The sequence below is a fragment of the Gymnogyps californianus genome, chromosome 5 (assembly GCF_018139145.2).
Source record: "Gymnogyps californianus isolate 813 chromosome 5, ASM1813914v2, whole genome shotgun sequence".
Lineage (NCBI taxonomy): Eukaryota > Metazoa > Chordata > Aves > Accipitriformes > Cathartidae > Gymnogyps > Gymnogyps californianus.
The window spans coordinates 12,104,372-12,127,189 of record NC_059475.1 but is presented as its reverse complement, the minus strand read 5'-3'; the positions used below and the strand labels follow the sequence as shown (position 1 = coordinate 12,127,189).

General features: G+C 36.7%; 1 protein-coding gene across 2 annotated transcripts; it reads left to right on the top strand.

Annotated features, from left to right (window-relative positions):
- Window positions 1-50: 50 nt before the first annotated feature.
- Window positions 51-22,530, top strand: CTR9 (CTR9 homolog, Paf1/RNA polymerase II complex component). 2 transcript variants are annotated; one of them, XM_050897858.1, is made up of 25 exons: window positions 51-109; window positions 2,253-2,351; window positions 2,929-3,168; window positions 3,607-3,724; window positions 4,378-4,467; window positions 5,808-5,956; window positions 8,333-8,440; window positions 8,909-9,016; window positions 9,135-9,371; window positions 10,134-10,223; window positions 10,336-10,464; window positions 10,569-10,752; window positions 11,807-11,895; window positions 12,160-12,345; window positions 12,526-12,613; window positions 12,862-13,010; window positions 15,079-15,195; window positions 15,375-15,520; window positions 17,095-17,166; window positions 18,960-19,095; window positions 19,625-19,771; window positions 20,183-20,340; window positions 20,625-20,721; window positions 21,051-21,163; window positions 21,437-22,530. In XM_050897858.1, the coding sequence occupies exons 1-25, from the start codon at window positions 65-67 to the stop codon at window positions 21,843-21,845; spliced, it is 3,504 nt and encodes a 1,167-aa protein (XP_050753815.1). In that variant the 5' UTR covers window positions 51-64; the 3' UTR covers window positions 21,846-22,530. The 2 variants fall into 2 exon arrangements, with proteins under 2 accessions (XP_050753815.1, XP_050753816.1); XM_050897859.1 differs by lacking the exon at window positions 17,095-17,166.
- Window positions 22,531-22,818: the final 288 nt, after the last annotated feature.

Sequence of the window (22,818 nt, the reverse complement as noted above, 5' to 3'; positions counted from 1 at the left end):
AGGGGAAGTGCGCGCGCGGCGGTCGTTGTGTGCTCGCGGCTCGGCGGACAGCGGTGTCGCCATCATGTCGCGGGGGTCTATTGAGATCCCTCTCCGGGACACCGATGAGGCGAGTCGGGGGCTGGGAGGCGGCGGCGCGGCCTGGTCCTGGGGGGGGGAAGGAAAGGGTACGCTGTATGGTGCGTGCCGGGGCGCGGGCGTTTGTCCCTTGCTCTCGTAGTTTTGTCCCAGGCTCGAGGGGGAGTGTCGCTCCCTTCCTTGAGCGGAATAAGTTGCTGGGGTCACAGGCGTATCACTTTGCGGAAAGAAACCCAAACCTGCCTTCGCCGGTGCCCCTCGGCGAACGGTGTCTGCCCTCTGCTAGCCGTAACCTCCCTGTCCTTGCCTAGTGGCTTGCTGGTGAAGGAGAGCCGCTGGGGACAGTCACGCAGCCTGTCAGGGGTCCTTCGGTACCACGTCTGTGAAGAAGGGGCAGCCTCTTCCACAATATATGCTTCAAGCATATGCAACCCTCAGGAGTGAAGACCCTGCTGGGAACAATATCTAATCTTTAGTTTGTGCTTCTGTACGGTGGCCTTGTCCAGCTGAATTCTCTCCTTAGTTCGTTAGGCGCTGATTTTTCTGACTGCACTGATTTGTAAACAGCATGCATGTTCCTAAATCAGCATATAGACACAGGTGGGGCAGTTGGTCCACTCTGTAAAGTTATTTCAGTGTGGATTTAGAAATGTATTTAACTTTATTTAAGGTAGACTGTCACAAGCTAAGGTTAAAAAGATTTAAGAGAAGTATTTGGAAATTTACAGGGTATTACAAAGTTTGAAGTTAAATCATTCCATAGCAGATACTAAATTAATACCGTAGCTAAATAAGGTATTGAAACATAGTGCTCATAGGTTGAAGAATGGTTTTTGTGAACATATGTATCCATACGCTAACAAATTTCCATATAACTGCTATTGAGTTTTTAAGTCTCACAAAGGTACTTTGCTCTCTGTAGGTTACATGTTGGAGGGCTTTTTTCTCTGTGACAGAAATTTCTGTCTGAGGTGTCAACATGAATAGTTGATCTTGGTGCTGCTGTTCACGTTATGGCTAGGAGTATCTGGATCCTGAAGTTCTGAATTAATCACTAAGAATTGCTATAAAATATGCTTTTTTTTTTTTACTGCCCTTTTTTACTTCTGTATTTATTTGCTGTGTTGGTAATATCTATTTCTCATTAATAACTATTTTAGTTTGTGGATGAGGGTTGCCCAAATTTAAAAACATCATTATGCACAGGAGACACTGTGCAAGACAAACTCGAACTAAAAATAACAGTAGTAGCAGAAATATTTTTGCTGGTACTCTCAAGTTTTGCGTAGTCAAAACTATAAGCCTTTATAAACTGGATTGCTCTAATCCGGTCTTCAGAGAAAGAGTCTCTGCATTGGTAATCAGGGGACAAGCCTGGGTACAACAACTGCACCTCTTCCTTGCTGTAAAATTAAATTGTAACGTAGATGACTAATATTAAAGGCAGCATGACTGAGTAGCAAGTGAACTAACAGGCAGTTAAATTGTGTTCCCAAACATCCCACCTCGGGAGTATCTGTTCCTTTTTCCTCATTTTCCATATCAGAAGAGTAGATCAACATGGGAAAATAGTACTTGCAAAATAATGCTTGCATGATGAAAAGTTGTTGATGTCATTTGCTCATGATGACTATGGCTGTTAATATTCAGAAATTTAGTCTGTTCTTTATAATGTTTGCCACTTCAATAGTCTCTTAATTTTCTGGGGCATAAAGATGACTTTACGAAATTTCAGGGCTCTGAGATAAGTCTTAGGTATTGATTCTCTGACACCCGATTACTTCGAAGATTTTGCCTGTATCCTAGATCTTTGTATTACCTGTAGGAAAAGTTTTAGAAATTCCAGTGTGCAGTCAAATTGGTTATTAGCTGAACTGTAAAAATTCCGAGCCTGAAGTCTATAGTGAAAGAAGTTGAATTAGCATCTCTGCTTATTCTCCCTGACTAGTATCCCAAACATTGGGCTGTCTTTTCTCTGATATTTGTGAGAGGGCATCACTTTTGTCTTGTACAGAATACAATACATTATCACTTCTTTCTTTGTCCATAACCTTGTTTAAACACAAATAATTATTTACGTTTTGTGCTCTGAAATGTCCAGCTTCCTTTGAGCTTAATGATAGATAACATTGTTAATGCTTTGTGAAAAGAAAATCTGTATTGTTTGGTTCTAGGTGATTGAGCTTGACTTCGATCAGTTACCTGAGGGTGATGAAGTTATAAGTATACTGAAACAGGAACACACTCAACTGCACATATGGATTGCTTTAGCGGTTAGTATATATACAAATTGTATATTTAAATATAATATTCAGATAATCAAATAATAATTTCCACTTCCTTACTTTTATGACCAGGGATAACTGAATTCTGAACAGGAACTTAATGGGGTTATTCAGTCACTGATTCTAGGCCAGATATTTCTGATTTGACAAGTGCATATTAAGATTTTAATTTTATCTTTTTTCATGAAACAATGCTACTTGAAGCCTGCTTTGTAAGTTGTTTTTTTTTTCTTAGACCATAGTTTTCCTGGTTTGTGCCTTTGATTATGCACTTCATAAAAAATGAGGGGGCAGTATCTGTACTATGGAAAGTATGGTGAAATGTGCAAAAAGTCAAAGAAGTTCAGAGGAAAAACAGTTGATTCTTCACTTATAAATAGCTGTAAGACTTTGTTTTAATGTAAAAATACTAAACTGGGATGATGACAGAAAAATATTTGGCAGTATCAGAATGCCTGATTTTTTCCCTACATTCTGGAAAAAGAATCTGTGTGACACCTAAAGCATCAACTTGATATGTTACTTGCTGGGGTAGTATTGTCTGTTAAAACTGTATGTTTTATAGCTGGAATACTACAAACAAGGAAAAACAGAAGACTTTGTGAAGCTGTTGGAAGCTGCACGCATAGATGGTAACTTGGACTATAGAGACCATGAAAAAGATCAGATGACGTGTCTGGATACTCTGGCAGCATACTATGTACAGCAGGCTCGAAAGGAGAAGAACAAAGATAACAAGAAGGAGCTCATTACACAAGCTACCTTGTTGTATACTATGGCTGACAAAATTATCATGTACGATCAGGTAAAAACAAAATCTGTTTAAAAATCCGTATTTGTAAATTATTTAGTGATTGTAAAGAAAACAAGTATCTTCACTAAAGGGAAGATAGAAACTGCTCAGGCTTTAAAGTCCGTTAGTGTAGTACACGTAAGCAAAACTTGCAAGTATCTGAAATGTGTGCGATGCCACCAGGAATAATTATCTCTAGTTTGGGACACCTGATAGAACTATGTCATTCAACTTTTGGGGGCTGGGAAGGAAGGATTGGTTGTTACTCTCTTGCTTGATAACATGTGAACTTTAGAAGTGGATGATAAAGACCCTTTTTGTTTTATTTTTCATCCTGGTGTAAGATAATCGTAGAAAGCATTGTAGCATAGCCAGTTAATCTTTCGCATAGTCTAATCTTCATATTTTACAAAGATAAATGTATTGCAAATTTTTTTTTTCCTTATCTAGAATCACTTGTTGGGAAGAGCCTGCTTTTGTCTGCTTGAAGGTGATAAGATGGACCAAGCTGATGCACAGTTCCACTTTGTGCTCAACCAGTCTCCAAATAATATTCCTGCCCTTCTCGGTATGAGTTTATGGGTATTTGTGTAAAAACCTGGTCTATCCAGATGAGTTTTGGAATGAATTATGTGCTTAAGAAGAGGGTGCATACGTGAGTAGAGAGAAAGAATGTGATAAAGAAGTGTGCACTTTTGACCAGAAACACATGACAGAGATTACTGTAAACTTGGGAAGTATACGTAGGTGGAAGAGCTAGGAAAAAGTATAATGCTAGCTAGCATCTTCTGAGACCTGTGGGCATACATCCAGTCCAACTACTTATATTTCCCTGATGATGCCAATGAAGCTGTGTACTCTGTTGAAGGTGAAGATACCAGTAGTGAGGGATCAGTGGGCTGTAACACTTGTATTTTAATTTGTTCGCTAATTAATCTAGTCTTAGTAAGTGTCTTTCCTCTGGACCAGGAAAGAATTAAGTTTCTGCAGAAAATCATGAAAATGTAAATTTAATGTGTTCCCATATTTGATTTTTTTTTCATATACTTGACATCATCAAAGATAATAGAAGTTGTAGTTGTCTGAATTTTCTGTTAGTTTTTAACTGTAACTTTTGAAAATCAGCACAGCCCAAGTTTACCAAATAATACTTAAGAGTTTCTGATTTATAATTGCTTTGTTTATATTTCTGATTTATTCATAACTGGTATGTTATAACAGGTAAAGCATGCATTTCTTTCAACAAGAAAGATTATAGAGGAGCCCTTGCCTACTACAAGAAAGCATTGCGTACCAATCCAGGTTGCCCTGGTAAGACAGAAAGTATTTGCTAGTGGAGGTATTTGGTGTGCTTGCAGACTAACTCAAGTCTTCTTAATTCAAATACCTAAGGGCTTTTTTGTGATCTATATCTGTCAAAAGAACCCCAGCTCTCATTATAGAGGAGTTCAGGTGTTTGTTGACTTGAAGTGTTCCTTAATTATTAGAGACAGAAATTGTGTTTAGGAAAATACTTTTCATTTTTTCTAATTATTACCTTTTAAAGAGCTATTAGAAAATGAGAAGTTGCATGTAAGAGAAGTTAAAATTGTATGGGGAGGAGGGCAACTGTTCAAGACTGTTGCAGAACCTATCTGTGAGCTCTTGGAATAAGGGTTAAGAAAATTATGTCTTAGCATTAATAATGAAGTAAGACATGAAAAGTAAAATTCTACCTATAGTGCATTATGTGAGTTTTCCTGGTGTTGTATGATTTTCTTAATGCAAAAATCTGGGAAAGCTATCAGTAACAGCTGTAAAAGCGATGCATGTGATTTAGAGATATTAGTTCAGGGTATTTGCATTAGAATCATAAATACTCTAAAGTCTCTTGAGAGAAGTGGTATACTTTGCCATAAGCTATCTGAAAAAGAATTTATTACAAAGTTGATGTGTATTCTGTAGTCTGGTTTAGCATAAGAATCATTGCTGCAAAAGTGGATTTAGAAATGCAAGCCTTACTTTTAAACAAACATCTTTCATTCCCTCCCCTTTTTCACACAGACACAGATTTGAAATTGCTGTAGATAAATGTCTCTGTATTCTTAGTTCACGGGCAGCCTGAAAGGGCAATATGATGTGAGTTCTGGATATTAGTTCATCTGTACATGATCATGGAAGTCAGAGGATGATAAACAGCATTTTGTTAGCAGTGAATCAGTTGATCATTTGAGGAGGAATGTCTAGCTAACTTGTTTATTCGTCTGTGTTTTCTGAAGGCCTGCTAGTCTCAGGTGAACTTACCTTGCCTAAGAAATTTCCAGCCCTTTCATCTGGCAATTTTTTAATGCCTTTCTCTATTATTTTTTAATACATTTCCATGAAAGTAATTTTTTATTTGTTTAGTATCAGAGTCTTTTGGAGATACAGACCAATGTTCTGGGGTGTATGAAGAAATAAAGTCTTACTAATCTGTTAAAGTTAGTTTTGCTGCCAAGTGTGGGAGGCTGCCTTTAAAAACAGCAAATCGTTAGATGGCTTTACAGGTTTTAAAGGAATATTAAAAATTCTGCTTTCACTTTAATTGATGTCCAGAATGTAAAAAAAAAAAAAAAAAAAAAGTCATAAAGTTGAAATTTTGGGATTCTGAATGGTATCATCTTGTTCTCTAGCTGAGGTTCGATTAGGTATGGGCCACTGCTTCGTGAAACTGAACAAGTTGGAAAAAGCTCGCTTAGCATTCAGCAGGGCTCTGGAGCTAAATTCAAAATGCGTAGGGGCTTTGGTTGGACTGGCTGTTCTGGAACTCAATAATAAAGAGGTGGGTCTGACTTAACAAGAATCCATACTCAGTTTACTTTCTTCTTATCTGAAAAAGCGAACTTTTTATCCTTTGAAAGGTTTTCCATTTTTTAAAAGGGGTAATAACTTTTGTGGTTAAATCATTTTAAGTCTGTGTCACTATTGAATGATGTTATAGATATGTACTTGTGATGTGAGCAGCACATCCTGAATAACTTTCTTCTATTGTTAAAAATCTTCAACTCTGTTGCTTATAGAGGTGTTAAGTACAGAAAAACAGTGCTAGGTTAACTGTTTTAATTAAAATAGTAAAAATCCGTGGTGAGATTTGTGAGTGCCTGTCCAATCACTTAAAAAAACCAAAAGTGCTGATTTCAAAATCTTACTTTAATGAGCAATAGTTATAATATGTATAATAGCCAGCCTTACTTAGTCATTTGTGACTCTGTGAAGGTTAACTAAATCAGTTTGTACTCAGGATGCTCTGAAAGTCCTCAAATACTTGGAGACCTCACTTGCAATGGCAACTGTATTCCAGAGCATCAGGATTTTTTTTTGAAAGAGCATCAGGCTAACAGGAAGGTCAAGGTAAAAGCCATACTCCCAGGAGATTAGTCCTGGGTTTTAAGGAACATAAGCTTTCAAACAAGTGTTAAAGTTGTATTCAAGCTACCTTGGCTTGCATGCCACAGGGGACCTTTAACTGTTTAAAAAAAAAAAAAAAATTGTTACATGATTGTATGTTGCTAAAATTCAGTGTTATTCAATCTATAGAACACGTAGCTCACTAGAAGGATCTTTTGTTAGCACAGAATGTCTGAAAATTACTTAGTTTACTACGTCATGGGAAAAACAACCTGTTAAGACTTCCATGAAGAATTCCAAAAAATCTGGGCACGAGAGTTTTCTTTCCTAAAACTACAGAGACAACCAAAAATATTCTAAAGCCCATGGAATTATTTATTAAAATTTGATGAGAAACTAATGAAACCTGATATCTTTCTTTTTTTTTCCTGAAGGTCTTTTGACTAAAGTCAAGGGATAAGCCCACTCACCAAGCTTCAAAAACCTGTGATTAAAAGCTGACCCACTCCAATATGTTTTTTGATCTTTGTAAGAAATGTATCATCTGTGCTTTACTTCAAACTGTTTTCACAACTTGCACTGCAAAGTTAGTATAACATTGAAGAGTTGACATGGTGGGAGGAGAACACTTTCTCTGGGGAGAAGATTCTCTCTGAGCTGCAAACTACGAATTGACATCTTTTCTGTGCTTAGATATTTCTAATGTTTCTCTCTCCTAGAAGATGTTATGATGTCAAATCAAGGTTGAGATTACACTGTGTTCTTATTGAGGTCTGTCTTATCTCTGGTTTTCTTTAATGAAAGTGCTTAGGAGCTTTGAGACCTCTAACCATCTATTGGATTTGGTTGATTGGATTGGATCTCTCTCAAATTATCAGAGAACTCGGACATATACGTAGTGTGATTATAAAACCTTTGCCTTTGAAAATTAAACCAAGAATGATTCAATATCTCCTAATCAAGGTATATTGTTATGCTCGGTTTGGAAAGACAGTGCCTTTTCAAACTGGAATTATGTTTTTTAGCTGCCTATTGGACTTAATCTTATGTCTAAACTTCATAAAACCTAATCTGTTCAATAAGATAGCTTTCTGCTAATTGCAAAGCACAGATGTTACATGATTACTAGATACCATTTTTTGTGTTTCTGTTCAGAAATAAATACAGATTTAAATTGACGTGCTTATGATACAGATTTCATGGGTGTCCCAAATAAATAGCAATTATTTTATCAGTTATGGATTTGAACTTGTAGGTAAGTCAAATTTGTACCCATGGAAAACTTCCTTTGAACTGTAAAGTTTCTTTAGAAAAGAGTATATCCCTATGTAAACACAGCAAACTTCTATCATTTTTTAAATTAGAACTTAAGTTCTAGTAGCTCTTAATTCAACATCTGAACTTCTTGTTTAGAATTTGAACATGAGAATATTTTCATTTTGCTGTTGAACAAATTGTATAAAAGGTTGAAACCTAAACCAAGCGGGAACTGGGGACATTGAACAGTAGAAGGAAGGCTATCAGGGTGTGAGTGTGAAATGTCAAAGGACACCAAGACTAAGGGGTTGGTTTTTTTTCCTAGAAAGTCCTGCTCTGCTTTTTTCCATCCCTGTGTGGTGGCTTCATTTCCCATTTTCCATGTGTATGCTGCAGGGAGAAAAGCTAGTAGCTGAATTTACTTTTTTTTTCTGTGAGCCCAGCAGGGTTTTGTCAGAGTTCCTGCAGCAGCCTAGACTGAAGAATAGTTTTGAAGATGTTAATAAGATAGAGCTATTGAGATGCTGCTGATAGCTGTCAATGTTTCATTTAGGCTGATTCCATCAAGAATGGTGTTCAACTCCTCTCTAGAGCTTACACAATTGATCCCAGTAATCCAATGGTGTTGAATCACTTGGCTAATCACTTCTTCTTCAAGAAGGTAAGAGATCTATGGAATTTTACAGTTAAATACTGGATAACCTCTGAACAGCAAGGATTCCAGTGTTAGATTCAATCTCATTTCATCAGGCTAAGTGGTGCCTAATATGGAACTGTTAATCTAGATGAACAAGTGTAAAGTTTTTGACTTAAATTTTGTATAAACTTTTCTCAAGAAAGCCAAGAAAAGTTACACTTATTTCTTAAGTCAAGGTCACCTTTGTGTCCTGAAGGCTGTTGGGTTTTTTTTTCCCCTCCCCTTCCAAGCTTTAAAATATGAAGTAGAGAAAACACTGAACCACTAAAACCACTTTAGTAACCACTAAAACTAAATCTGTTGTTATTAGTTTAGTCAGTGCTATGGCTAAAGCTTTCTTGTATTTTCCAGCTATCCTTGTTTAAGTAATAAATCACTTGGCCATAAATAAAGTGAAGGCTTTCAAATTTCATTTAACTTCCTTTTTTTCAGGACTATGGTAAAGTACAACACTTGGCTCTTCATGCTTTCCATAATACAGAAGTTGAAGCAATGCAGGCAGAGAGTTGTTACCAGCTGGCTAGGTCTTTTCATGTACAGGTAGGGCAGTCTTTAAAAGCCCCCTTTGATATTACACTTAAAATCTGTGTTATGAAAGTTCATACAAAGCTTACCTGTGAAAACACTACCTGTTCTTTATTTACTTCTTTTTAATTAGGAAGATTATGATCAAGCTTTCCAGTATTATTACCAGGCCACTCAGTTTGCCTCATCTTCTTTTGTACTTCCGTTTTTTGGATTGGGCCAAATGTACATTTATCGAGGGGACAAAGAGAATGCATCACAATGCTTTGAAAAAGTTTTGAAAGCCTATCCTAACAATTATGAGACTATGAAAATCCTTGGATCTCTTTACGCGGCTTCAGAAGACCAGGAGAAACGGGATATTGCAAAGGTGAGTTTTGCTTCTGCCAGCATCATACTTTTACATACAAGAGTAGAACTTGGAAATCAGACTTGAAATCAGACTGCACCTTAAGTTGCATAAAAATCAGGGTTACTTGGCTGTAGGTATAGAATATTTAATATTGGCTATCATGAGAGATCATCCTAACTGTGGAAAGTCACAACTTCTGGACAGAGCTGAGATTCCTACTGGGCTCTGGCTAAAGCAAGTCCAGGAATTTAGAGGAGCTCCAGCCTCACATTTGTATTTGGTACTATGAAAAGGGCAAAATTCTTCCCATATATGTTAAAAATCTCTGAAGATGGTAAGTTAGCTACTGATTTCCTGAAGATTGCAAGTTAGCTAGTGATTTCTAGAAAACACTTGTCTTAGCTTATCTGGAAGGACAATGTTATGTATGTTTGTTTGTTTTTAAATGAAAGGGTTTTTAAATCTAATGTTGGGTAAATAAATGCAAAAAATGTTAGCCATCACTTTTCTAGCTTCTCGTGTTGGTGTAATAGTTTCTGCTTCTCTAAGACTTCAAGCAGCTGTTACATTCTACAGAAAAATACAATAATGAAGGCAGGAAACTAATGCAATTTTTTGGGAACCAAATTGTGCAGGTGTTCAGGATGTTTTCTTTTGCTGTATGGTGTAGCTTTCTAGTGTTAAGGTTAATACCTTCGCTCTTTCTTTTGATTTTATTTATATTTTTTAAACAGTTTGTGTGTCCACAAAGAGGCATAATTATTTTCTGCTGTTTTTCAGGGACATCTAAAGAAAGTCACAGAACAATATCCTGATGATGTAGAGGCATGGATTGAGCTAGCCCAAATTCTAGAACAGACTGATATACAGGTATTATTAGTATATGCTTGGTGAGTTATGTATGTGCTTTTCATAAGAGCACATAGAGCTCATTCCCTTATTTCTTTCATTTTGTAATGAAACTTTCTCTTTCTTTGTAAAGGGTGCACTGTCAGCCTATGGTACAGCCACACGCATTCTGCAAGAGAAGGTACAGGCTGATGTCCCACCAGAGATTTTGAATAATGTGGGTGCTCTGCACTTCAGGCTGGGAAACCTAGGAGAAGCGAAGGTATGTAATTACTCAAAGTTTGAATTGAGTTTCTTGATCACCCAGAAGTTTTCCTTTAAGAATATTCTGGAGTGCTTTATTCCTTTTTTCTTTTTATACTTTAGAAATATTTTTTGGCATCACTGGATCGTGCAAAAGCAGAAGCTGAACATGATGAGCATTATTACAATGCTATCTCTGTAACAACGTCCTATAACCTTGCCAGACTATATGAGGCGATGTGTGAATTTCATGAAGCGGAAAAGCTGTATAAAAACATTTTAAGAGAACATCCTAATTACGTTGATTGTAAGAAACATTTGGTATTTTAGTTCCACAGTCCTCCTTATAGTACCAAAAATCTTCCCGTTTACAGTGTCTTCTGGTCTCCCTATATCTATCTTCACTTCTTTTCATAGTAGTTTTGGGGCCTGCTTACCTACCTGCTATTTTCCCTACCTTTTTTTTTTTTTTTTTTTAAGGCCTGCATCATCCTTATAGTCCAATCTCCAGCTTTAAGCCTTCTAATTATTGGTAAATCATATGGTACTCCAAAAATCTAGCAAAATTAGCTTGTCTAGACTTGCATGCCTTTGCTCACTTGCTCCCTACCCCCACCAGAGCCTTAGCACCTCAGCACTCAGGTGCAATCAAGGCCATCCACTTGATATGCCCAGGCTCTGCATCTCTCCCTATGTGGGTGGAGACAGAGACCCTTTGGGAGAATCACTTTATCTTGGATCTTGGCCTTACTCCAGGGAAGAAGGGCTGTTGAGAGCGTTAGCACAGCTTCTATGGCACATCCTGTTTTTTCTCCTCACTCTGCTCTTCCTCCTGCCCCCAAGTAGCTGACCTGTGATATTTGCCGCAAAGGCGAGGTGGTAGCCCTTGCTCAGCAAGCTGCAGCACACAGCATGCCCCAGCCTAATCTATAGCCTTTTCCCTGCTTGTTTTCCATTGTCACCTGCTAACTGATACTCTTCCCAAAGCTTGCAGAGACGGCAGAGGTGTTTAAAGTGGAGGGAGGGGAATTGTGTAACTGATGTTCCTTCTTTCTTTGAGGTTTCTCAGTTGTCTTTAACTTATGAAACCAATTAAAACATTTACGTTACTTTAGCTGTTAGAAATCTGCAATTTCTGTATCACTATTGTGGATGGACATTCCTCTTCACATGGTGTGTCTCATTGTGAATAGAATATGAAAGGTGTCTTAATGTTTGCTGTCCTTAGCAGATCAAGAAAAAGATTGCCTTTGAAATTCATGCATGGCAAGTATTTTCTTTGTTTGAGATTACTTTAACCTGTTTCCTGACTTTTTTTTTATTTTTTTTTTTTTCCCCCCCTTTCCTATTTTTATTTTTAGGCTACTTGCGCTTGGGAGCTATGGCTCGGGATAAAGGAAATTTTTATGAGGCTTCTGATTGGTTTAAAGAAGCACTTCAGATAAATCAGGTTTGTAACCCTTTAAGTGTTTAAACACTTGAAATACTAACTTAACTTAAAATTTTATTTTCCTTTTGTTGCACTTCTATTTTGTTTGTTCACATAAACTAGGGGAAGAAGAGAAAACTACTGTAATCTGCTCTCTGTGTGTTTTGTTTGTTGGGTTTTTTAAAATATGGAATTCTATTTAAGAAAAATAGCATTTTATACTTGAAAAAGTAACCTTGCAAGGGAAAAGGATGCTTTTGCAACTTCCAGTGAATTTTTATTTAGGACCATCCGGATGCTTGGTCCCTGATTGGCAATCTTCATTTGGCTAAACAAGAGTGGGGTCCAGGACAGAAGAAATTTGAAAGAATATTGAAACAGCCCTCCACACAAAATGATACTTACTCCATGCTGGCTCTTGGCAATGTCTGGTTGCAGACTCTACATCAACCCACAAGAGACAGAGAAAAGGTAATGGGCATCTGTCTGCCCTGTGTGTGGTTTTATTTATTTAATTTTTGCATGCTCTTAGCTACTCAGAGCCTTTTCTTGATGCCTGTTTGGCATCTGATAGTCCGTAAAACTTCTGGGTAGATCTTTTAATACCCCATTATAGAAATGAACGATCAATTGGGATACTTCTTTCTGCAGGAGAAGCGTCATCAAGACCGTGCATTAGCGATCTACAAGCAAGTACTCAGAAATGATCCAAAGAATTTGTATGCTGCTAATGGCATAGGTGAATATTAGACTAGTTTTCCTTCAGAGGTGATATTCTTATGTTTCATGCTTTAATATAGAATTGTTTTTGCAGGGCCTGAATGCTAGTAGTATGCTAGCAGAATGCTAAGAATAGCTTTCCTATGGCAGCTATGTCACTTAGTTTTTAATGGGGAACTTTATTCAGGCAATATTTTGTTTTCTTTGGTAGGAGTACATAGTACATGAACCTGGAAGCTTACACTGTACATATTACTTTCCCCTTAGGAGCTGTCTTGGCGCATAAAGGATATTTCCGTGAAGCTCGTGATGTTTTTGCCCAAGTGAGAGAGGCAACAGCAGATATCAGTGATGTGTGGCTGAATTTGGCACATATCTACGTAGAACAGAAACAGTACATCAGTGCTGTGCAGATGGTAACATCTCTAAATTGAACTACATAATATGTTGGGTTAGATGACTTCTGGAGGTTTCTCTTCTGTCATAGCAACTGCAAAAGTTTCTGACTAATATTTTAACAAGTTATAGGTCTATTTCTAGCATGCTGTTGGCTGTCAAGTCTAGATTTAAAAACAAACTGCCAAATATGGGTAAGGGGTAACAAAGCACCTACCAACTTGTACACTTGTTTTTTTGGTAGCAGAGTTAAAACATAATTGGGTTAGAATTTTGGTCTTGGAATTAATTTTTAGTCAGAGAGGTTTCAGTCAGTGTAGTTACTGTATGTGATTTACATTCAGACGTTACTGAAGTAAGTAAATGCAATTTGTTGCTGGTTTTTTTTTAATAGCAACACTTCCTATTTTTGTTCTTGCAAATGATTCCATAAATAACAATCAGAGCTGTCTGAAAAGCTGATTGCCATGATTTCTTTCACTACAATTAACATCACAGGGTAGTTCATGTTGGAAGAAATCTGTTGAGGTCATCTAGTTCAACCTGCTCAAGCAAGCTAACTTCCAAGTGTCAACCTATTCTAACTAAATTGACTCAATTAGTTGATCAAAATTATACAAGTAAGCTAAAAAAAAAAAAGTATGTTGAACGGAACAGAAGCTCAGAACAAACTTGTTTCATTGAGATAGAGTCCACATTGCGACTCAAAAATACTTAATTCAGAGCTATCCTGAAGCTTTTTGTGATGGTTATAAGGAAGAGATACTGGGCCTTTCTTATCTGATCAAGACCTCAGTAGTTGCTGTCCTCCAGTGAACTACTGTTAAAAAGCTTTGGTAACACATCACATTCATTCTGTTGTGTTTGAATGGGGTCTGTTGTCTTTTGAACACCTTATCTGTTTTTATTGACAAAAAGCCTAACGAAAGTCTAATTTTAGCAATTGTTTAAGCAGTGAATTACAATGGGAAAATGGGTATCATTTTCACCTTTTGATCTGTCAGAAAAATATTGTACTCATTTGCTAATATATTTAAGTAAAGCTGTTGGCAGAAAGGTATTTACTGAAGCGTTTTAGTGTTCCCTGGGTTGTGCTATGCAGTCTGTACAAGCCCTGTATCTGAAATACGTGATGTTGGACTCAAAGGGAGACAAATTGAATTTAATAGCCTAGCTTACTGCAACCACAACAGTTATTCTAGTGAATTCTCTACCATAAAGCGTACAAATCCGAGGCAGACTTAAGCTAAATACAAAATCTTTGACTCTAAAGGTGAGTGAAAATCGGGTGCTCGCAACACAGTGTGATCCGAGAGTAGTGACTTCAGGCATTACAATTCAGGGCAGTTTCTGTATTTGAGCTGGAAATAAAAATTACTTTGTATTTCTTACTATTTTTGAGGTTTAGAAAGAGTAATGATCCCTTGAGAAAAGTGTGCCAAACAAAAGGCACTTGTTACCAAAAAGGATAAGTTTCATAACTGTTTGAAGTTTTAATTCTAGGCCCACAAAATCTGTAGTAACAAGTCATCTTTTACACTTTAGAACAACTAGATATCCCTTGGCATGCCATGTTATTCAGCTAGGTGGACAGAACAAATCTGACGTTATCTGAAAGGTGTGGATTTTTTTTAAACTAATTGCATCAGATATGTGGAATTACTACATTAAATATATTTCAATTTGTAAAATATCTTGTATGAATAAAGAAAATAGTTGTTGGTTCCCCCCCAACCCCCCATACTGCAGAGAATAATTGAGTGCTCTTAAAATGAGTCACGTTTGTTGGACTTCGTTACAATAAATGGTACTTGCAAAGTATTCTGTTGTATTTTAAGACCTACAGAGCCTCCTGGACTGCTGCGATTTTCCAGAAAAATCAAGTACTTGCTATGGAATAGCAGAAAGAATTTTCTGATTTGGTGAAAAGGAGGCATCCATGTCGCATGACACACTTCTTTAAAAAACAAAAAGCATATTAGCAATAATGCTTTTTAGGAATAGAAACATTTGCTGGACTTAGCTAACAAAAATACCTAACCATTGTCACTTCTTAATTTGATTTTTTTTTCCCCCCCCCCATTTCAGTATGAAAACTGTCTCAGAAAGTTCTATAAGCATCAAAATACTGAAGTATTGTTATATTTGGCCCGGGCGCTCTTCAAATGTGGCAAATTACAGGAATGCAAACAAACTTTGTTGAAGGTATGAATATAAAACATTATATATGACAGAATAAAATTACTCTAAGTTGATGCATGTTTGTGTCTCTTTAAATTCGGTAGTCTGGGATTGAAATAATGGTGCTTATTCTCTGTATGGCACTTCAGTATACCTCTGTATCACGTTGTAGCATATCTTAAAAACATGCTTTTTATTTACAGGCCAGGCACGTAGCGCCAAGTGATACAGTCCTTATGTTTAATGTGGCTTTAGTGCTACAACGACTAGCTACCTCTGTCCTGAAAGATGAAAAAAGCAATCTAAAGGAGGTGCTTAACGCTGTGAAGGAACTGGAGTTAGCCCACAGGTAAAGATGATTTATTTTTAATCATTATAATCTATTTTGTTGTTCCCTTACAGTAAATTTGCAGTATAGGTCACAAATCTGGTTAGAGCAATCATCTCCTATAAGCACTGTATGTGATTCTACAGTTCCTAATAGAAAACAAAGATTGGGCCTGACAAAACTACGTATTCAGACTTTGCTCCAGAGCCAGTTTTGTTTGGCCAGGTGGCCAATATGTATTTCTCAAAGGGTTTTGTATTACTATGACCACGATGCACTTCTTCCTGGAAGAGCATAGTTGAAAAAAAATGTTGAAAATTATTCTATGATTTTAATACTTTTTTTGGATTATTTCTTTCAAAACAACCTATAAGGCTCAAAAGCAAATCTATTTATGTTATATGAGCCTAGTTAATGACTAGTAGTCCTTGAAAACTAATTTCACCCTCCTGTTGGCAAGTAAAGCCTTAAGTACTCTCATGGCTTAAGAACAGAAGTAGTTTCTTAAGTGAGTTTGAGATCTTTTAGTTCTCTCTCTCTCTCTCTCTCTCGTTTTTTTTTTTTTTTAAAATTCTGGGTAGAAAACAGTGTGATTAATCTGATCCAATCATCACCATCTTTGAACAGAAAGCTTTCAACCATTTATTCTGCTCCTAGGTGTTGGTGGTGTAGCTGGTGCTTGCTTTATGCATTCCTCACTCTCCTGTTATGTCGAGGATAGATGTTGCCTTTCAGTAATTTTGTCAACTAAAGCAAGCCTTTCATACAAGCAAGCATTTCACAATTCTAGTGCTTTACATAATGCAAACTAAACATTCAAACACAAAGTCTAACTTAAATTCAGTTAGAAGCTTGTTACTGTCTTGAGAAAGTTGCATGAAAGCCTTTATTTTTACCCATTAGATAAAAATTCAGATGTCTATCACATTTTGGAAAATATTTTCCATAATCTAAAACTTGAGCAAGGGATTACTTTCTTCATATACACAAGAATTTTTAGTTCAGTCTGGCACAAAACCACTTCATTTAGAATGCCTCTGGAATATGGGAAGAAACTGTGGCCACCTTGAAAGTTAGAAAGTCATTTTCCTTTAAGTGAATTGGAGAAACTGTTTTCAAAACACTGATCATCGTAGCTTACCCATCTACTTGAAGGTTTGTTGTGTTCACAAGGGCCTGTCAACTAGGTTCAAGGAGGCTGTTCTGGAAGGATTTTTAAAAAATAAGTTTTCTTTCCTTATGCTGGTTTCAAGCACTTAGGCTGTGACAGATAAGGAATAAATCTACTGGGGTCAGCAATGTACTTATTCCTAGGAGCCAGTAAATGAAATCTTAGAACTCTCTTTAGAATTTTTCTGGGTTTTTGTTCTGCTCTAGAGTGGTTTTAGAATGTTTTAAATTTGGAGAACTCTGAATGTAGTTTTATACTGTTGTATTAAAAGGCGCTGCACACAGAAAACTGGTGAGATTTCCTCATCTGTTGAGTTTTATAGGATTGTAATTCAGGAGTAAATGCTTTGTTGTAAGGCAAAATTACAATAAATATGTAAGTAATGCCATATTTGCTTAGTTTTGTTTGTTGTTTTTTCCTCCAGGTACTTCAGTTACTTGAGTAAAGTAGGTGATAAGATGAGATTTGACTTGGCACTTGCTGCTACAGAAGCCAGGTAAAAAAAAAAAAAAAAAACAAAACAAAAACCAAACCAAAGCCACAAACAAATCCTTCATTCAGATACCAAGTGGAATATTTTTGTCTTGTTCTTTCATACTAAAACTGGATTCCAAAATTTCAACTGACAATTTCCTAGAACAGTAGAAATACAAGTGCGGGGTTACTCCCTATTACTGTTTCATTCTTTTCCTGTCTTTGCTTTCTAATGTTTTTGTGTAGTCTAAAACTCTCAACATGTGGTATCTGCCATTAGCTGGAGCCTGCAAAACTTTAGTTGTTTTAATGGCAAATTTTCCATCAGTGAGTGTGCAGTGACGTGTATTTAAACATCTCTAGCTCTCACTGTTTTGACTTTAAACATAATAATGTAACAACAGGTTTGCTTTCCTGGAGATTTTTTGAGGTAGGTCATGAATGAATAGCATGGGTCATTTATTGAAACACGATAAACTTTTGTTTTGCAGTATCTAGTCTGCTTTAACTTTTGCTCAGGGTAATGAGCTTGTACACAAGCCTATTCAAATCAGTTTCCTTGTAAGCTTATTTCTTAGGTTTTCAATCAGTATGCCCTGTGTTTCATTTCTTGCACATTCTTCTAAGATTTTCATAGCCATATACAAATAACATCTGTTGGCCATCATGTACTGTACATCTTAAATGGGTATCATTAAAGCACTTTGTACAGAGAAGAAAATTTTAATCTTAATATTAAAAGATGTGTCATTGTAACATTAGCTAAGGAGGTGTCGTGGTTTAACCCCAGCCAGCAACTAAGCACCACACAGCCCCTCCCCCTCCCAGTGGGGTGGGGAGGAGGAAAGGGGAAAAAAAAGTAAAACTCATGGGTTGAGATAAGAACAGTTTAATAACTAAAGTAAAAATAAAAATACACTACTAACTAAGAATAATAATAATTGTAATGAAAAAGAATACAACAACAACAACAAAAAGAAATAAGAAACCAATGATGCACGATGCAATTGCTCACCACCCGCTGACCGATGCCTGAGCAGCGATCCACGCCTCCCAGCCAACTCCCCCCCCTGTTTATATACTGGGCATGACGTTCCATGGGATGGAATACCCCTTTGGCTAGTTCAGCTCAGCTGCCCTGGCTCTGCTCCCTCCCAGCTTCTTGTACACCTGCTTGCTGGCAGAGCATGGGAAACTGAAAAATCCTTAACTTAGGATAAGCGCTACTTAGCAACAACTAAAACATCAGTGTGTTATCAACAGTATACTCACACTAAATCCAAAACACAGCACTGTACCAGCTACTAAGAGAGTTAACTCTATCCCAGCCGAAACCAGGATAGAGGGTATTGAAAGCGCCTTGCTTTAATGTTTCATGAGACTTGAAGAATACATTATGCAACCTTAACTCTTACACAGTTGGGTTTTTTAAGATAGAATTTCTACCTGCCTTTCCGATTAGGTGTGCTAGTATGTTGTGATTAAATACAAGTTCTTATTAACCATACTTCTGAAGCTGTCCAAATTAGTTGGGATGATTCCTTTTATGTTCATGTGGGGTTTTTTGTATATGAATTGGCTAAATTTTAAGTGTGAAGCAATATGTTCTGAAATTGTGTATTGCAAGACAAATTAGCTTACTAGAAAGTGCTTTAGTTTACTCAAAAATCTGTACTACTCTTCTATTGTGCTATTTCAAGTAGCTTTTTTTCTTTGTCTGTGATATGAACATAGTGTGATAACAGTTTATAAAACTGTTCCTTCTTGTAGTATGTGTCTGCCACTTCCTTTACTTGAAAACATTGCATGTTACAGGCAATGCTCTGACTTACTGAGTCAAGCCCAGTATCATGTGGCTCGGGCACGCAAGCAGGATGAAGAAGAGAGGGAGCTGCGTGCGAAGCAAGAGCAAGAAAAGGAGCTGCTTCGCCAAAAACTACTTAAAGAACAGGTTTTATTCTGTTATAGTCTGTGTACTATATTTCAAAAAACTTATTTTTTATTTTTAAAAAGTGTACATATCAACAATATATATACTCCTGTTGCTCTGTGGTGGTACCTGGTGTTACTGATAAAATGTCTCGTAGCTATTTTTCTTAGTTATAGTAAGCGCTAGCTTACTATTATTACTGTGTTATTGCTCACAGGTGATACTCATTCTTTCTTCCCCATAGTCTCAGAAATAGATTTTTATTTTTATAATGAAATAAAATTTGTGCCCCAGAAGGTCTGCCATCAAATTTCTGTACTGACAGGCTGGATGAGGAAGCACTTGGTACAACAGTTCTTTCGGACTTTTGCCTACTCTAGCATAGGCTTGTAGAAAACTTTTTTTTTTTGCCATGTGGACCTTCTGCTATGACATAGACTGTCAAAAGTCATTTTTCCAGTTACTTCTCAGCAAATAATTTATACGTCTGTGATTATAATCACCGCGATGCTGCAAATACAATAGTAATTGTTATTTTTTTCTGTTTCAGGAAGAGAAGCGCCTAAGAGAAAAAGAAGAACAGAAGAAACTTCTGGAACAGAGAGCTCAATATGTGGAGAAAACGAAGAATATTCTGATGTTCACTGGTGAAGTAGAAGGATCAAAGGAGAAAAAACGGGGTGGCGGTGGAGGCAGGGTAGAACGGAATTTTTTTTTTTTATATCTCCTTCATATTCCCTTTTGATATATGGTCTCTTGCAGTAGCACAGGTTTTTAATTTCAAGCTCCTAGGCTCCACTGAGTGAAATTGCACAGGTTTAATACTCAAATGTAAAAGTTGAAAGCTAATACTTAAAAGTTCCAAGCATGGTGGCATCACCAAAATCCATTCTATTCAATTGTTAAAATAACAGAAGAAGATTATTTTATTTTGTGCAAATTTGGAATCAGTTTCTAAATGATATCAATCTAGAGATTATGAGAAAGCTGGCACAAGATCTGTATTTTCATATCTTAGAAACTTTATCTGAAAATGTTTTCAATGTTGAATTGTTTTCTGGTAGCTTTTTAACTGGAAGGTGGATAATAGGGCTTTTATTTATTATAGCGTTCCAAAAAAGGAGCAGGGGAATTTGATGAGTTCGTCAATGATGACAGTGATGAAGATCTGCCCATGTCTAGAAAGAAAAAGAAGAGGAAGGGCAGTGGTAGTGAACAAGATGGGGAAGAAGAGGAGGGTGAGAGGAAGAAGAAGAAGAGGAGGAGGTAACTGATACTCTAATGTTAGACCTCCTTGGGAAATAGTATAGCTTTTAAGTATATTCTTATGCAGTCTTTCATAACAGTTTAAAAAATGAACTGTAGTCAAGAGGTCATATGATTAATTTTTATTTACACGTGCACATTATAAGACTTAAACAGCCACTCTGCAAAAGAAGTATGAGTAACACTTGATAAACTGGACATTTCTTGAGACTGATATTTTTGCATGTGTTAAGTTTTTTTGTGATGATATGCTTTCATCATATGCAATATGTTTCTCTTTTAAGACCCCAGAAGGCAGATGAGGGGAGTGATGATGAAGAACATGAAAATGGTCCAAGACCTAAAAAACGACGTCCACCCAAAGCAGAGAAAAAGAAGGCTGTAAGTTAAATTCTGAGTAACTGCATCAATTTCTAAATATGCATTTAGAGTTCAGCATTACCCTAGTGAAGAGAGATTTATTAATGTTGAAAATTACAACAAAACTTCTTGTAGCAAACTGCCTTTGAGCTTATTTTTATCCTCCTCCCCTGTTGCTATTGCTGCTTCAAGGATGAAAAGGATATTTCCAAAGCCATCTAGAATTAAGTGATAGCGAATGGAAAATTTTTTAAAAGCATATCTGGTTTTCTGAATATGTTTCTATGTTTGGGCACTATGCTTTAACCAGCCACATGAACAAGCAACCCTTTTGTTTTTCCCCTTTACAGCCCAAACAAGAACGTCTGCCTCCTTCAATGAAAGGAAAGATCAAATCAAAAGCCATCATTTCATCAAGCGATGATTCTTCTGACGAGGATAAACTCAAAATTGCTGATGATGGGTAAGAACCTTAATTAACTTTGTATGTACTAAAGTTTCGATGCATGCTTTCAAGAGAAACTGCGGTGTTAATAATAATGAGATAATGCGAAGATAATGAGAAGCCTTTCATTGTACTCACAACATCACTTTCCATTGCAAATTAATTCCACTCATTCTTCTTATTCTGATAATGCTAGTATTACTCAAATCCTGGTGTCTCATTTTATTTTTAAGCTAAGGATAGCATCTTTTAATACTGTTGTTCTTGTTTTTGTTTTTTTTTTCCCTACAGACATGCTAGGAATAGCAACAGTGATTCAGATGATGGGGAACAGCAGCACAGTAAACGCATTGTTTCTGATAGTGATTCTGATAACAGAAACAAATCTGGTAGTGAGGCAGGTAGTCCGAGGAGGTCCAGTGTTCACCCGTCTGAGGAAGATTCTGACAGCGACAGGTCGGCTAGAAAAAGGAGGCGATCAGATTCAGACCAGTCAGACAACGAGTCTGTACAGTCGGGGAGAAGTCGTTCTGGTGGTTCAGAAAATGAATCTCGCCCAGCTTCTCGCAGTGCTGACTCAGACAGAGATTCTGAGAGAGGTTCTGACAATGAGGGTTCTGGCAGAGCATCTGGTAACGAATCTGAACCAGAAGGATCCAACGATGAGGGATCTGAAGGTGGTTCAGATGACAGTGATTAGATCTAAATTACAGACCATCTTTTTAAAATGTTCATGTAAATATATTTCAGTTATAGGCAAAATCCAATTTTTATATTTGAAAACTGTGATTTAAAAAAAACCTTAATGTTTTAGTAAACTGTTGTGAGACCTTCCTGTGATTCTTTCTATTAGCAACTAATGGATGTTTCTCTAAGTTGGCTTATGGTGTATTCTTAAATTGAAACTGCTGTAGATGAAGAACAGAATCTCTGTACTATAATCAGCACACCAAGGATGGAATGCACGTAAAAACTATGGAACATAAAATCTCTGTTTAGGTGGTTCCAGTGTGGCTAAAACTGTGTGTTCTGTGCTTACACATGCATAGATGGATCTTAAAATCCTACCAAATGGAACAAAGAGCTGTGGATATTTATCTTTTTCCTCATTCTGAATAAAGGTCAGTAGGGAGGTTTTTCTTACTTTCTATTAAAGAAAACATTTGCCATGATGCAACTCCTTATGTTTCCAAGAGTTTGTTCTTTTGCTTTTGTTTTTGTGTTAAATCAGGTGAAAAGATGCAGATATTAAAGAAATTTTATAAAGTAATGATGTGGATGTAGATGAAATATTTAAATTGGCAGGTAAAAAAAAAAATTCAGAGAACTCCGTATTACTTGAGAAAGGTAAAGCTGCCAGTGTCACAATAAACTGTTCCTGCTTATTTGCTTGGAGTGATTTATTTTGCCCCTTAAAAGGTATAAGCAGAAAACCTGAAAATGTTAAATTTGACAAAGGAATCTGTTTTGAGGAAGTAGTCTTAACATTATTTTAGCTTAAGTACATGGCTTTTGGAATTAAGTCCTTTTATATAATGTGTTCAGGAACAACAAAGAAAAATTGCTGTGTTGTAGACTAAAGTGAATCTGATTTCTCACTGCAGTTCTGAAAAAATCAGTGTTTTGCACCAGTTCAAAATATTTTTTTCTAACTTTTTTTCATGGGTCATCAA

Excerpts from the sequence above, each read along its gene's own strand:
- CTR9 (XM_050897858.1), top strand. The coding sequence starts at position 65 with ATGTCGCGGGGGTCTATTGAGATCCCTCTCCGGGACACCGATGAG. Across the intron at positions 9,372-10,133 it reads AGAAACGGGATATTGCAAAG|GGACATCTAAAGAAAGTCAC; the intron begins GTGAGTTTTGCT and ends GCTGTTTTTCAG. Across the intron at positions 12,346-12,525 it reads CCACAAGAGACAGAGAAAAG|GAGAAGCGTCATCAAGACCG; the intron begins GTAATGGGCATC and ends TTCTTTCTGCAG.